The following is a 15,647-nucleotide window of genomic DNA, read 5'->3' as shown; positions in this document are numbered from 1 at the left end:
CGGGCTGGAGGTGGTGTTGAGAGTTGGTTCCCATTCCTCCGGTCCTGGGTCTCGATCGCCCGCCGTTCTGGGGTTTCCCAGGGTCCTATCCCGGTTCACTCTCACCTCCTCCAGGTAGTTGAAGCGAGGGGGAGGCTAAATCTAATGAGCACTCGGTCCCCACCCTCCGACCTGTCTAACCCTAGTTGACCTGAGAGATGGCACAAGGTCAAACAGATCTTCCTGTCGTGAAATACATCACTTTAAGCGTTCTGTAAATTTCTTTTGACGTCAGGACTTTTGGTCATGTGACCAGATGACCACCCTTGAACTCTACTTTTCTGAGCAGTGAAAATGTGTGTTACCTGTCCTAGATTTTAGGTTATGAGTCATGTAATTTCTGAGTTGTATTTTTAAATGCTATTGAAACAAAATCTATACTCGCCAGTAGCCGAGCTCTGTTCCCACGAAGAAGTAGGCTGTTAAAAGCATTCACGTATCATCTGTTGGCTTATGAAGGGATTCGAATTGTCATCTTTGAACTTGCATGTAAAAGCTCCCAGTGAAGGAGCTATGTGGAGTTTTCAGGTTTTAAGGAGTGGAGCGGATGTGACAGGTTCAACCTTGTGGGAAAACGAGGTCTCCTTTGAGAGCCCCCTCTAGTTAGAGTTTATGAATATTCACTTTCTCTGCAGACAAAGGCGATTTCTTGCTAGGTGGTAACACTTTATTACTGTATGTTCAATAAGAGGGCTAAGAATGTCTGAAGTGGGAAAAAGACAAAGGCAGCTGGCGCATGTCTGTTGATTGGCCTTGCTGACCCAGACTTGACATATTCAGCATTGGGACAGAATTGCTCATCATCAGGTTGTGGTAGGGCATTGATAACTCTCTTTTTCTGGTTGCACTTTCAGACCACAGGAGGGAATCCTATGATTTGTTAGTTTAAAAAGAGACGCTAATCTCCGGAATTTTGATGTTGTTGGTATTGCAATAGGAGTATGTCATTTTTGTATTGAAAATAAAGTTGTTTTCATACAATATATTCTGATCACAGTTTCCCCTCACCTCCCAGATCCTCCCCACCCAACTCCATGCCTTCTTTTTCTCTCTCTAAGAAAACAGGCAAATAAAGAGACAAATGAGAATGATACAGAATGAATAAACGAGAAAAAAAGAAAAAAAAGCCAAGAACATGAGAAATACATATACACACAGAGACACATACAAACCCCATAAAAATTCAAAATTGGAAACCATAATATATAAGCAAAAGACCAGTATGGTTAAAAAATTGCCTAAACAAAGCAGTATGAGACAAAATCTCCAAGAAGACCTTTGTGCTTATTTTGTGTTGGTCATCAGTGGACATGGGGCCTGCCTTTCGCTGGTTTGTATGCCCAGTGAGACCCCCCTGGAGAGCTAAGTTTTCCTTCGGAGCAGTTGTCAGTTGGAGATAGCTTCTTGGCTGGAGCTGGACCCTGTGCAGCACTGCAGGATTTGTGCAGGCCCTGTGCATGATGCCGCAGCCTCTGAGTTCTTATGTGTGTCGGTCCTAGCGGGTGTTTTGACCGAATTCTTTCTTTTGAATTTTGCTTTGTTATGTCTGAAGTTTATCTCTGTTCTTTTAATTCCTTTGCTTTGTGTGGTTCTCTGCTTTTTTTTGGATTACATAGTATGTTAAATAGTGTCCACTCCATTTTTACTTGCTGTTCTGTTTTTTTCCAGTGTGTCCAGCAGCCCAGGTTGACCTTGAACTTGCTATGTAGTCTAAAACGTATCTTGCCTCTACTGACCAAGTGATGAGATTGTAAGCATGTGTTCACCCATTTTACTGTTTCTACCTTTTACTGAGGAAGGGGCATGTACCCGGGATCAAAGATTGTATTTTTATTTTTAATGAAATACTATGGCAGAGGACTTAGAAATTGTCATGTCCTCCGCGAACCTTTGTTCTTTTAAACAAATTGCCTGCTTTCTGAAACAAAATAACTGCTTCTTTATCCTTATTAAGGACATGTGCCTTAAAGTTCTCTATTATTAAATGGTCACATCTTGACTTTATATTTTCAATCAGCCACTTGAACTTTACAATAAAACATTTTAAATTGTTGTCTTGTGGTCATTACCTGTCATGGCTTCACTTCTATAGAAAGAGTAATTGAGTCCAGGGAGCTGAAACCAGGAAGAACTAGAGAAGAGGAGAAAACCAAGAGCTTGCTGTATGGAGCTTTGCTACTTTGCGGAGTTTGCTGAAAAATTATGCTCAGTTCGTCGCTGCCGAATGATAGGACCGTTTCCATGCGTTCACCTCGCCAATAGAGTCAAGTGTAGAAACTCTTCCTTTCTACAGGGGCGCAGTATAAGGCGATGGCATGGCTAGAATGAGCGAGACTGTTCAGTTACATGCAACATTACTTTTCTCCTTGTCTTGACAAACGCCCGACAGAAGCACATCACAGAGGAGAGGGCATGCTCTGCTGCACGGTTTGCAGGTACAGCCTGTCGTGGGGAAGTCATGGCAGCAGCAGCCTGAGCACATTGTGTCTACAGTCCCTAAGGAGTACACACGCTTAACGCACTTCTCCATTTTATCCTCAGGATACTAGCCCCAGTTCTGGTTCCTCCCTAAACCTTTCCGGAAACACCCTGTTACACACACCCAAAAGTGTTTCCATGGTGATTCCAGATTCTGTAAGGTTGACCATGAAAATTAACCCTCACCTTTGCTAAGGACATAGAGTGGTGTGTTGGGAACTGCGTACCTGCCAGTTATAGAGAAAACCTTTTTGTAGTCTCCCTCTGATTTTTCTATTCATGTGTGACATCATTTGTCATTAGAATAAAGAAAAATTTATACCCACTTGCTATGTTTTGATTTTTGGTTACCAAAAGATATATGGCCAACTGGTTGCCCATCTTTGTTTTTTGTTTTTTCTTTTTCTTCATCTTTATGCTTTACTAGGGAATTAATTAAGCAAGAAGGAATAGAGAATGGAAATGCATGCAGAAAATTTAAGACAGTGCTTCTCAAATTTTTAGGCTTAAGAACCTTTCATACTCTTACAAATTGTTGAGGATACTCCTTAACTTTTATTTGTGTTTTCTATAAACATTTACCTTACTTCTAAACAAAGTTGTAAGCTTCATATAAATTAGCTTAAAATAATAAACATGGTAACAAAATTTAATATGAAAAATAGTTATATTTTCAAAAACAAACCTTGAGAAAGCAGGATTATTTTCTAGTTTTGCAAGTATCTGATGTCTGGCTTGCTTGAAGACAACTGTATTATATTTATTTCTTCATTCAACTTACTGAGAAGTTAAAATGTTTTTAAATTTCCTGAAGGTTGGTTTTAATGTGGTATTTGAAACCATATCACTGAACTTTTTTGTATTATTAATCTTTATTGAATTAAAATCTTTTTGTTTTGCACTTGAATGAATCTAAGGATGATTTTTGTGACATTATGCCTTGACAATTGGAAAATACTGGTTTACTGAATTAGATATATCTTTCAAATGTTGGCACCCTTTACTGTATAACTTTCATGTGTATTAATATTGCCATTGATCTTAGAAAAGAAACAGTCTGAGAACTAGGCAGATGCAAATGATCCAAAATTCAAATCTTTTAGTTAAGAGCAGACATTTATGATTGGTGACAGGTATTGTTAATTTCCTTGAGGTAAAAGTTCATTTTCATTCAGTCTGAGAAAAAGGCTGCCAAATAACCAAGGCTGAGTGATCATCTGTTGGCAATTTTGCAATAAAAATCATGTTTTATAATAAAAGCAGCTAGTTCAACTTACAGTTCAGTTGCACATTTCTTTTTAGGACAACCAGCATCCTTCATTATATGATAGAAATTATGTATACTGAAATTTAATACATTTAATGACTTATTAAATGTATTTTTGGGGAGTGTGGTATATGCTGTTGCTGGGCTGGGGATTGAACCTTGGGTCTTGTATGAAGTAGACAAGTACTTACCACTGAGCAGTGTTTTTGGCCCTATTAACAACACTCTTCACTGAGACTCTAGTGGGGCGTAAAGTGGGGAAGGACCAGGGAAGAATGCAGGGAGCCTATTATAGTTTGCTTCTGCTTTGATTCTTGCGAAAACTCACAACATTGAGAGAGATAATGTTTGTATATTATAATGAAAATAATTTTACCTTTTGAATATCCTGACTTGAAGGGTCCTTGGGCTCTCTTTTGGGAGTTGTTGGCACTCTAGTCTAGGACTTCCTGTATCGGGCCCATTGATCCTGAGACTATTCCATCTTCAGTGATAGACCGCTCACATTTTGAAGTTTGTTGTGTCTTGTTTTCCTTCTGGTGAAGCACGCTGTTTGGAAACTTCCTGAAGAAGGGTGAACATGACATCTAGTTTTAATGACTTAAATTTCTAAAAATGTCTTTTTGTAATCTCACCAGACCACTGATTTGGTAAGATAGATGGAAAGAGATTTGAGATTGGAATTAGTTTTTTGGAAATTTGATGGTGAATTTCCTTTGTTCTTGTGTTGCCATCTGAAAAGTCTGCATATTTTATTATGCTTTCCTTTATTTTATGTTGTGACTCTTTTGAATTGTCTGGGATCTTCTTTTTATTCTTGATGCCTGATAATTAATTATTATTTTTCTTTGTTTGAGTTCAAAAGGGCCTTCTGTATACTAGGCAACATTTCCTCTGTCTGATTCTTTTCTAAGTTATCCCTAGTATATGTTTATTTTTTAATAGAATCTCACCGTTCCAAGCACTTGGGGGAAATTCATGCTTTTTAATTTCTCTTCAATAATTCTTTGATGTGTTTTTCCTCATTTCTTTTTCTATTCTTTTGTAATGGCATCTTTATCAGTTAAATATTGGATTTTCTGGATAGATGTCTTTACTTTTATTTTAAGGTTTTCAATTTTTTCATGTTTTCTCATTTTCTTTTCACCTTCTACAAGTGTTTGACCTTTTCCAACCTTATCTCGTCTGTCATTTATTTAGACCAAGCTTTCTCCTTGGAGCATTTTCTCATTGCTTGCTGGGACGCCTTTCATTACCCACCTGAAGATATTAATGAGGTTTTGTTCTTGAAGTTTCTGTTGTTGCTTTTCTCCGTATGCTCCCACTTTGCTATGAGTTGCTTTGTTTCTGTTTTCTGTGTTGCGCTTATTATTTACTTTTGTTCTGTGTTGCTGGGTGCTGCATCCAGGGCCTCACAGCACCAGGGAGCTGCTGCAGCGGTGCTGAGCCGCCTTGCCCAGGCTTAGGACAGACGCTTTCCACACCTAGTGGACTGTCTTGTTGTGTATCTACTAAAAAGTTAACAGAAAAAGACTCTATAGAAAAGGTTCACTCTCTTTCTATTTGAGCTCATCAGTTGTGGGCTGTGTTACAGGGTCCTTGGATGGGAACCTGCCATTTTGTTCAGGGACCTTTAGATGTATTGTCCATTGGGTACAGTTCAGTTTTTATAGAAGTCTTTTTGTTGTTGTTAATTTTTTGTTTTAAAAATTTATTTATTTTTACATACTGACTGCAGTTTCCACTCTTTCCCCACCATCTTCCCTCTGTTCCGCCTCCAATCTTCTCATTTTCTCTTCAGAAAAAGGCAGGCCTCCCATGGAAATGAACAAAACATGGCATATCAAGTTGCATTAAGACTAAGCACCTCCCCTTGTTAAGGGTGTGCAAGGCAACCCAGTATAAGGTATATGGTCCCAAAAACCTGTAAAAGAATCAGAGACAGTCCCTGTTCCCACTGTTAGAAGTCCCACAAGAAGATCAAGCTATACAACTTCACACATATGTAGCAGACTAGGTCACTCCCCATGCAAGCTCCCTGGTTGTTGGTTCAGTCACAGTCAGTTCCTGTGAGCCCAGGTTAGTTGATTCTGTGGGTTTTATAGAGATCTTATTTCTGTCCAAGGATGTACACTTGACTTCGGAATTTTCACTTAACCCCTTTAACTTTTAGTTTGATATCCCTATGTCTCCCCTACTTAAAAACAAAAAAATCTCATCTTTTAGATTTCGTCCTCCTATCCAATACACTTTATGTCCTGCTGGGGTTGGAGAAGACTAATCACCTGGCCAGATGGCATGAGGGGAGGGAACCTGAGAGTATTTTTTGTACATAAATTCAGTCAGTTCCTTTTTCTGGCTTTATACCTCATTTGCGCCTGTGTGGTGTGTTTCACACTCCTGATTCATTCTGATTTAGGTTGCATGAGTTGGCTTTTTTCTTGTTGGAATTTTCTGCAAGTTGCTTAGTATTCAGTTTTTGTAGTTCTAAACCCTAATCACTTTTTTATTTCCTCAAACTTGGTTGATTTATCTTGTCTGTTTTCCCTGTTGTCTTCTAGTCTCTGTTTGTCTCTGTCTCCCCCTCCTTTCCCAAGATAATTTCTCTGGGTAGCCCTGGAACTCAGAGATCCACACGCCTCTGCCTCCAGAGTGCTGGGATTAAAGGCGTGCACCACCATCATCTAGGTGTCTTCTAGTTTCTTCATCCTTGTGAACTTTCTTTTAGTTATGCTCCAGATTTATATATTTGTTTACTTTTGACCTGGCTGGCCTCCTACTTGTGGAAATCCTCCTGCCCCATCTCCCATATGCTGGGATTACAGGTATGCTTGACACTTCAGTATTTTTTAAATAAGAATATAAAATCCTGGCGATTCAGTATTTTCTAAATGAGAGTATTCAAGACCTAACAAGAAGTCATTTTAATTTAAATACTTGTTGGAGGAAAAGAAAAGTTGTATGGTTTTGTTTTTTGGCACATGGTTGCACTGTGCAACCCTGGGTGGTCTGATGATCTGAAACTTATTATGCAGACCAGGTTGGTCTTGACCTCACAGAGACCTGCCTGTCTCTGCCTCCTGATTGCTGGTTTCCAAAATGTGTGCTACTACACATGTCAGTCTGTCCGTTCTTAGGGTGAAAGTAACAGAGAAAAAAGGAAGAAAAAGCCAAGAAGCAAAAAACTATTATCACCCTTGAATTGGGTATATATTTTATATACTTAAAAATATATACACATATAGGGATATCTAATGTAGATGTAGTATATATGTAGATCTACAGTTTGATATATACATACGTGTATGAAAATATGTAGCTATGTACTTTGGACATGTATATGTGTACATTTTATGAATATATATAATTTTATAAAAATTTTTAAGCAGAAAGAATCATGCTGAACTTTTATTCAGGGCAGATTTTATTCAGTTTGGAAACTGGCTAAAGGATATTAGTGATTTACTCAACGTTTGAAACCCAAGGCTTCTCAATGTTTGCATGAATTGCGTGCTTGCTGTGGAAGCCTGATGACTTGTGTCTGATCCTCATAGTTCATGCTAAAGGAGAAAATCGACTTCCCAAAAGTCGTCCTCTGACTTCCACATTACACTAAGGTGCATCCTTGGCCACACATATCTTTCATATATATATATATATATATATATATACACACACACATATATATATACACATATATATTACACCAATAATAAAAAAGAATTTTAAGAAATTATATTTACAAATATTTAATTCTGGTTCTAGATAAATTATTTAAAGTTTTGAATTAGCCCTAGCAGAACGTTTATACTGAAATTGACTCAGAGTTCATGAATCATTTGATAATTCTCAAAACAAAACAGTATTTTAACACATTATTTTATTTATAGTCATGATATTTAGCTTGTTAGAAGTAATTACTAAAGTAAAATATGACATTTGATCTAATTATTTCATAGGATGAATCCTACTTTTTAATGCTATTGTAAGGTAACTAGTAATTATTTTATCAAGTAAGTATTGCACATGAGACTCTCAAGGCTGCCTTTATAGTAATTCAAGGTTCTGATTGACTAATTCCTGAGTATCAGGATCTGGCATCCTTTTTTTTTTCTCTTTTGTATACTAAATATACAACTATGACCATAACTATGTAGAAAGTCTTCAGAAAAGGAAGGTTATGTTTCATATTTTGAAACAATGTATTTAATTATTTCAATGCTATTAGTTACCTTCTGAGGAAGTGGAACTAGGAATTCATCTTTCAGATCAGAGTAGCGATGACGAAGTTGAAGCTGCTAGTGATGCTCACCTACCTTTAATCCCAGCACTTGGAGGCAGAGGCAAGTGGAAGTCTGTGAGAGTTGCAGGCCACCTGCGGTGACCTAGTAAGACCCTGTCTAACAAACAAGCAAACCCCAAAGGAGCAAAATCTAGATCCTGGGCTGTGGTCGTGGTTATTTTGGAGCTGCCCCACCCACCATGCATTTTCCATCATGCAATGCCTGCTCTGCAGATGAGGGGGCACCTTTGGTTGTTGTGATGCTGGCTGAAGACTGGGTTTAGAGTTGGGTAGTTCTCTGGTATCTGGTCAGGTGGTGGTGAATTCTGTAGCCGCATTCTTTATGCTATTATGTCTGCTTGTGCTTTGGCCTGAAAGAGCTGCTCTTTTCTTTTAGGGGATGCTTCTGAACCATTTTTGCATTTTGGAAATCCTTATAAGAAACTATTTTCTTTTTATTTTTTTCTTGTTTTCTCTCTACATGTTCATTTTAATTTTTATTTCTATGTATGTGTTTTCTTATAGCTCCTCCATAGATACAATATAATGATGCTGTAATAAAATGTTCATGAATTTTTCTTTTCTTCTTTTTTTTTTTTTTTTTTGAGACAGAATTGTGTCCCCCAGGCTAGCTACCTTCTCTCTTTGTCTCTGTTTCGCCAAGGAGGACCTTCTGATTCTCTTCCCCACCTCCCAAGTGCTGGCATTCTAGACATCCCTGACACTCAGAGGTTATGCAGGCTGGAGAGCCTGCTGCCTACTGCTTATTAGACCAGCAGTTTTCTAGCTAAGCTACATGCCAAGCCCATGCATTTATCTTTCTTTTAATAAAAATTTCAGATATATTTCTAGAAGTAGGATTGTACTGTCAAAAAAGCATGAACATTCTTTTTACTTTTAAAATTCAATTGCTGAATGATTTCTGAAAGACTCATACCAAGCTATCTGTGTGTAAAGAGCTGGCTGACTTCCCAGTAACCATCAACTTTGGTACTTGAGTTAGCGTTTCTTTCCTCAGTTTCAGAAGTGAAATAAATGATAATAGTGCATTGTTTCATCTCATACTTCCATAATGACTGATGAGGTCTTCCCTTTGAAATATCTAGAACTCAGGGCCTGTGGAGATGGCTCAGAGGACCCGGGTTCAATTTCCAGCACCCACATATAACTCACAAGCCAGTCTCAAGGAATCTAATACCATCTTTGGACTCCACGGACACTGCCTTCATGTGGTAAACAGACATATATTCAGGCAGACACTCATACACATAAAATAAAACTAAGTAAAATCTCAACCAAAAAAACCCTTTAAATAGTTAGAACTCAACTTGGAAAGTATGACTCTAAAGTGCCTTTCATCTTTAGGGAGTTTAAAATGGACGACTAAGCAAAACGTCATGCTCTTAATGATAAGGACAACTTAAAGTGTCAAAAAATTGATATAATGAACTTTCATTAAGATTGATAGTCAAAAGACATTCAAAAAAGTTGGTGCAAATTCAAGTTGTTCAGGATGTATAAAAAGTTCATTATTATTCTACAAAATTGTGTTAAAGCTATTTCACACAGTTAGGAAAAAAGACAACCATGTTTTACTTTAAAAAACTTTAAAATGTAGCTGGGTATGTGGGTCTGTTCTGGTAGTTCCAGCAACTCTGGCATGGCAGGAAAATCAGCTGGATCCAGAAGTTCACAGCCAGTTTGAGGAGCATAGTTACTATTTTTATTTAAGTTTAAAAAGTTGTGTCTTGAATTTCATTTGTTGTGTTACTAAGTCAGGATTTTTTATTGTCCGCTTGTAGAAATGGGGCGCCGGTCATCAGACACCGAGGAAGAAAGCAGAAGCAAGAGGAAAAAGAAACACCGCAGGCGCCCCTCTTCCAGCAGCTCTTCAGACAGCAGGACCTACAGCCGCAGGAAGGGCGGGAGGAGGCCCAGGTCCGAGTCCAGGTCCTGCTCTAGGGACCGGCAGCCTCGCTCACACTCTTATGAGAGAAGGTTAGTGCTCATGATTTCTGTTTACGTGGTAGAGACAGTAATGATCTTAAGAAGTCATGTTATTTTGTGTGTTTAATTTTGTTGGCTAAAATAATTTTCTTTTAGTAGTTGGTACTTAGGGCAAATCCCAACCCAGAGGTTTTCTTTTCATTTTTTTTCTAATCAGGCCAAGTATCTATATCCTGTGTATGTAAGCAAGCAGATAGAAGTTGGTATAGTTCTTGTATTATCTGATGATATGACCCACAATATCTTAAATTGTACCCAGTCTGTCTGAATCATCCTTCTGGGTGTTGGAGATCAATAATGTTTTTTGTCTTCTGTCTTCTTTGAGGAAAGGGCGAAACAACAAAAGTGGGACAATTTTAGATTCCCTCTTAGTGCTCACAACCAAAGCTGTGCCCTGCGGTGATGCTTATGGTGTCTTCCAGACGCAGGCACAGGTCAAGCAGCGGCTCTTCGTATGGCTCCCGAAGAAAACGAAGTGGAAGTCGCTCCCGGGGTCGAGGGAAATCCTATAGAGTTCAGAGGTCTCGCTCCAAAAGCAGAACAAGAAGGTATGTACATGCTGCTGGGTAGCAGGCCCTTTCCAGATCAGTGACTCACAGTAGCGGTCCTTTGTTTTTTGCCTGGGTTCTACAATCTGACTATTTCAGATGGCAATCCTTCTGTTCTCTTGGAGACTGCTCCTGCAGGTGTCATTATCTGATGGCTTTATTGGAACCTGATGGTTCGGTGAAAGCTCACTCAGGTATCTTGTGTTTGTTTCTGGTTGTGGCTTCTCATTCGCTGATTGATGGTGGAAGATTCTGAAGAGGAAAGACCAGGGATTGCAGACTCTCTAGGTTTAGAACTAACATGCTGTGCTACAGACTGAACCTTTCCAAAGGTTCTTTCCAAAATTTGTTAAGGCTTATGTCCCTGGTGTTTCTGTTTGTAGGTAAGGCTTTTATAGAAGTAACGAGGGTTAAATGAGGTTATCTTGTTAGGAGCCATAATCTGATAATGCTGTTGACCCTATCCGAAGAGGAAGTGAGGGGCTGGAGAGGTGGCTCAGCTTTAACTGTATAGTTCACAGCTTCTTGTAAACACCAGCACCTGGTACCAGATACCAGTACCAGATACCTGTACATATGTGGCATACATGTATACAGACACATAAAGATAAAAGTGTAAACCTTTAAAAAAAAAAGGAGTGGGAAGGAGAGATCTTTCCATTTATCCGACTTAAGCTCAGAGCGTGTCATGGGAGGGCCCAGTGAGATGGCTGCCCTTTACAAGAAAGAAAAGAATCTCACAGCGCACTAAACTCTCTGGCACGTTGGTTTTGAACTTGCAATCTACTGTACCTGCAATCATGGAGACTTTATAGCATATTTTAAATTTTAGTAGGTTTAGTCTCCCAATTCTTTACCTGTTCTTTCCCAGTGATTACCTGGTGACATTTCATATGAATATAAGTTTGCTGTTAAGTCACCTAATTCTATTATAAAAGCCTGGTATTATTTTTAGTCAGATTTTATCAAATTTACCAGCTACAGTCCCTCTACACTTCTATCATGCTAAATTCTATTTAGAGCAGAGTCTAGGTTTTATTTTATTCTTATAAGGACTGTATTCCTCAGAAAACAAACATTTTGTTCATTTCTTGTTAAATTTATCCCAAATTACTTTAACTTCTTAATGCTGTTATACATGGGGATATATAGGATATGTAAGTATTTGTTATTTTTATATATGAAATCTATGGAATTCATACTAATTTTACATCCTATGCCACTCAATTCTTTTACTGTTCCAGTTCCTATGTGCCTCTCTAGGGCTTGTGTATGAATAAAAGTTGTTCTGTGTTTCTAATTCTCATCCTTTTCTTTCTTTCTGTTATCTGATTGCATTGCTTTTAACTTCTAGAATAATACTGAACAGCATTGGAAAGGATATAATTTTTTTCTGTGACTTTATTGAAAAAATACCTTGTATTTCCTATCTTCAGGCTTATAGCATGCATATTTTTCTATTTTAAGAGAGTGCCCATCACCCTTTCTCCACGAGAGATGGGTTCTGAGTGTTGAATTTTCTTGAAGTTTTTTTTTTTTATCCAGAAATGATTCCCCCAGATCTCTTGAGGAACCAATGTTGCTTTTCTGGAGTAAACCTAGTTGATCTAGATTTCTTTTTTTCTTGGTGTGGTAGAAGAGTCTGGTCTCTCTTTTTACTTTGTATTTTACATTGATATTTATATGTGATATTTGTCTTTTCTGTATATTACTTTTTATTAAATCTAGCAACTATGTTCTTTGCTGTTTCTTCAGAAAGAGACCTCAGAAGTTTTTCTTCATTTTCAATGCCCAGGAATAATTTTGGGTCATTGGGACTCTTTCCTTGAAGCTTTTGTAGACTGATGAAACCCTCTAGGCCCAGTGCCGTCACAATAACTTTCTTCATTTCTGTAACAGAAATTGTACAGCTTGAATTTTATTTCATAGGACTTACTTTTGATAAACTTTTCTTGTTTAGTACATTATCCATTTCCTATAGATTTTAGAATATGTGCCTAGAGATGCAGTGATGCACGGCCAAGCACTGGCTGAGCTCCTGGAGCTTAGCTGAAGACAGAGAGGAGGGATTTTATGAGCAGAGTAGGGGGTCAAGATCATGATTGGAGAAACTACAGAGACAGCTGACCCCAACCTAGTGAGAGCTCACGGACCCTGGACTGACAGCTGGGGATCCTGTATGGGACCTAACTAGGCTCTCTGAATGTGGGTGACAATTTTGTGGCTTGGTCTGTTGGGGGAGCCCCTGGCAGTGGTAACAGGACTTATCCTGGGTACGTGAACTGGCTTTTTGTAGCCAGTTCCCTATGGGTAAACCTTTCTCAGTCTTGGTACAAGGGGAGGGGCTTGGTCCTGCCTCAACTTGGTATACCAGACTTTGTTGATGCCCCAAGGGAGGCCTAACCTCCTCTGAGGAGTGGATAAGGGTGGGATAGGAGGTGGGGGAGAAAGAAGGGGAGGGAGGGGAAACTGGGGCTAGTATGTAAAATTTAAAAATTTTTAAATAAAAATAATAAATAAATGCCTAGAAGTCTACAAAATACCCTGTAAAGATTCTAGGCTTTTCTGCTCTTTCAGTGCTTATTTTCCTTTGTCTTTCATTAATTTATTTATTATAACTTTTTTTCCTATTTAAATTATCTGGTAGATTACCAAGACTGAAAAGAAAAAGTGCCAGGCATGATTAGTACATGCATAGCATATAATCCCAGCATGAAGGAGGCAGAAGTCATCCTCAGCTTTAGCAAGTGTGAGACCAGCTTGGGCTACACAGACCTTGCTTCAAAAGACAAACACATTAAACAATAGATTTTGATTAATTATGGCTTCTGCTTTTCTGTTTTCTAAGTTATTGATTATTGAATTTATTCCTATTTCTTATTCTGTACTTCATTTTTATTTACTTATTTTTCTAATTTGTGTGTGTGTATGCATGAGCACACTCGTGCTGTGGCCTGTGTGTGGAGGTCAGAGAACAGCTTAGGGCTGATTGCTTCATTCCACCTAATGGCTTCCAGAGATTGAATGCAGGTGTGGCTGTGAGCACCTTTACCCGCTGACCATCTCCCCAGCCCTTTTGTTTCCTACCTTTTGAGCTGGGAATTTATTTATATTTGTATGCACAACTTCTACTGATGAAAGTGTTTAAGGCTACAAATTTTCCTGAAACCAGTGCTTCAACTATATTTAATAGACTTTTCTCCCCCAAGATATTAAAATTTTCAAGTATATAGCCAAGTTGATTATATATTTTATACTGAATACTGATATATTCACTACCTCGACATTTACATTAGCTTTCTGCTTGGATTATCAAATACCTACTCATTTTTTCCTCTCTGCTCATTAATTCATCATAAAGTTTGAATCCATTGTTTCAGACATCAGTATATATTCCCTTTAAATATTTTAGTATTTAGTTACAGAGTTTAGTATTTTACAAAATTTTCTTTTGAAAAGATACTTTAAAACATGTGGTAAAATTAATAAGTATTATAATGTACAATTCTAAGCATACATTTGCTGAGCTTGACAAAGGCATATGCCCTTTAAAATAATAGACCTTTATCATTTTCTGATAGTTCACCCATAACTTTTCTTAACTCCTGCTTGCCAAGTGAACTGGAGCCGCAGTCTTTGTTTCTCTGTGGGTAGATTAGTTTCACATGCCTGCAGTCGTAAGCAATGTGCATTTATGTTAAGGCCTCTTAGTAACCATAGTACCTTTGAGATTTATTCACTTTATATATGTTGATAATTATGTCTTTCTGTTGTTGAATCTATTATATTTTATTGGAGAATTTTGTGTAAATGTAATCATATGGTAGTAATATTCTGCATGTGCCTTCTAGTCAGCTTAATGTTTTCATTTCTAAATCAGTACTTGTTACTTTTACTGTTGAATGATAAATATATCATAGTTTATTCACACTTATAATCATGTATACACATTTATAAATACTATACTAAAAGTTGTATTCATTATTGAAGATGAGGTATTAGAATCTCTGGGAGGCTGGCGGCAGGCTGACAAGATGGCCTCAGTGGTAAAGGTTAACTGTCAAGTCTGTTGTCAAGCCTGAGGCCCGGAGTTTGATCTCTGGGACTCACATGGTGGATGTAGAAAATCAACTCCCAGGAGTTGTCGTCTGATCTCCACATGTGCACCCTGACATGCCCACGCCCACACATAGGCACACAAAATAAGTAAACGGAAATAAAATAAAATCTCTTATTGGAATCGTTGCTAATAGTCTTCATGCCATCTTTGTCAAATTTGCTTCATATATTTGGGTTACCTGATGTTAAATGTGTGTATGCTAAAACTCCTCTGCCCTCCTGCTGAAAATGCCGACTTCATGTAGAACACCCTTCCTCTGTGACAGCCTTTACTTCCAGTCCATGTTGTTTGATCCAAGTTTGGCCACTTCTAATCTTTTGGTTAACATGTATATTGAATATCTGTTTCCATCCTTTGTTGACTATATGTCTTTATAGCTAAGGCTTGTCTTTTCATTGATCAGTCTGTTCTTTGACAATTTTATACTTGTTTCTGGTTTTCCTCACTTTCACCTTCTATTCCCTCCGTCAACCGTGCCATCATTCCCTCCTTGTAAGTCAGAGTCTTCTTTCCATGTTCATGTCTTGTTTTGTGACCCACTAATTTTAACCAGGATCATTTTGTGGCCAGGGCTTGAAACTCCACTGGAGCCTGGTGGGCTCCCCATGGGCTACACAACCGAAGATAATCCAGGATCTTGGTAGCTGTTCAGCAGGGAGGAGCAGAGTCTCATACACCCCTCCCAATTCGTGACTGGCTGCAGATCGGCACAGCTTTGTGTAGGCCCAATGTAGGCACAGCTGCTGTGAGGCCATGGGCCCAGTGGCTGTGGCATGCTCTGAAAAGTCAAAATGCCTTCAGAGTGCAAATATGCATTCTCAAGGGTGACTTGGCCCAATTCCTATCCGACCAGCTTCTGTCTTACTGCTGTGGGTTCTCTGGTGCCGCAGCAAACTGTCCTGCTAT

General features: G+C 38.5%; 1 protein-coding gene across 2 annotated transcripts in view; it reads left to right on the top strand.

Moving 5' to 3' along the window:
• Positions 1-15,647, top strand: part of Rsrc1 (arginine and serine rich coiled-coil 1) — a 290,122-nt gene that overhangs the window by 402 nt on the left and 274,073 nt on the right. For both annotated transcript variants that reach the window (XM_048424583.3, XM_048424582.3), the window contains exons 2-3: positions 9,869-10,064; positions 10,496-10,621. In XM_048424583.3, coding sequence (XP_048280540.1) covers positions 9,871-10,064; positions 10,496-10,621 — 320 coding nt within the window. In that variant the 5' untranslated portion in view covers positions 9,869-9,870. The remainder of the gene's footprint in view (positions 1-9,868; positions 10,065-10,495; positions 10,622-15,647) is intronic.

Source organism: Myodes glareolus, chromosome 20 (genome assembly GCF_982192425.1).
Source record: "Myodes glareolus chromosome 20, mMyoGla1.1, whole genome shotgun sequence".
Classification (NCBI taxonomy): Eukaryota; Metazoa; Chordata; class Mammalia; order Rodentia; family Cricetidae; genus Myodes; species Myodes glareolus.
Note: the sequence above shows the minus strand (reverse complement) of the source record. Positions and strands in the feature narration are given on the sequence as shown.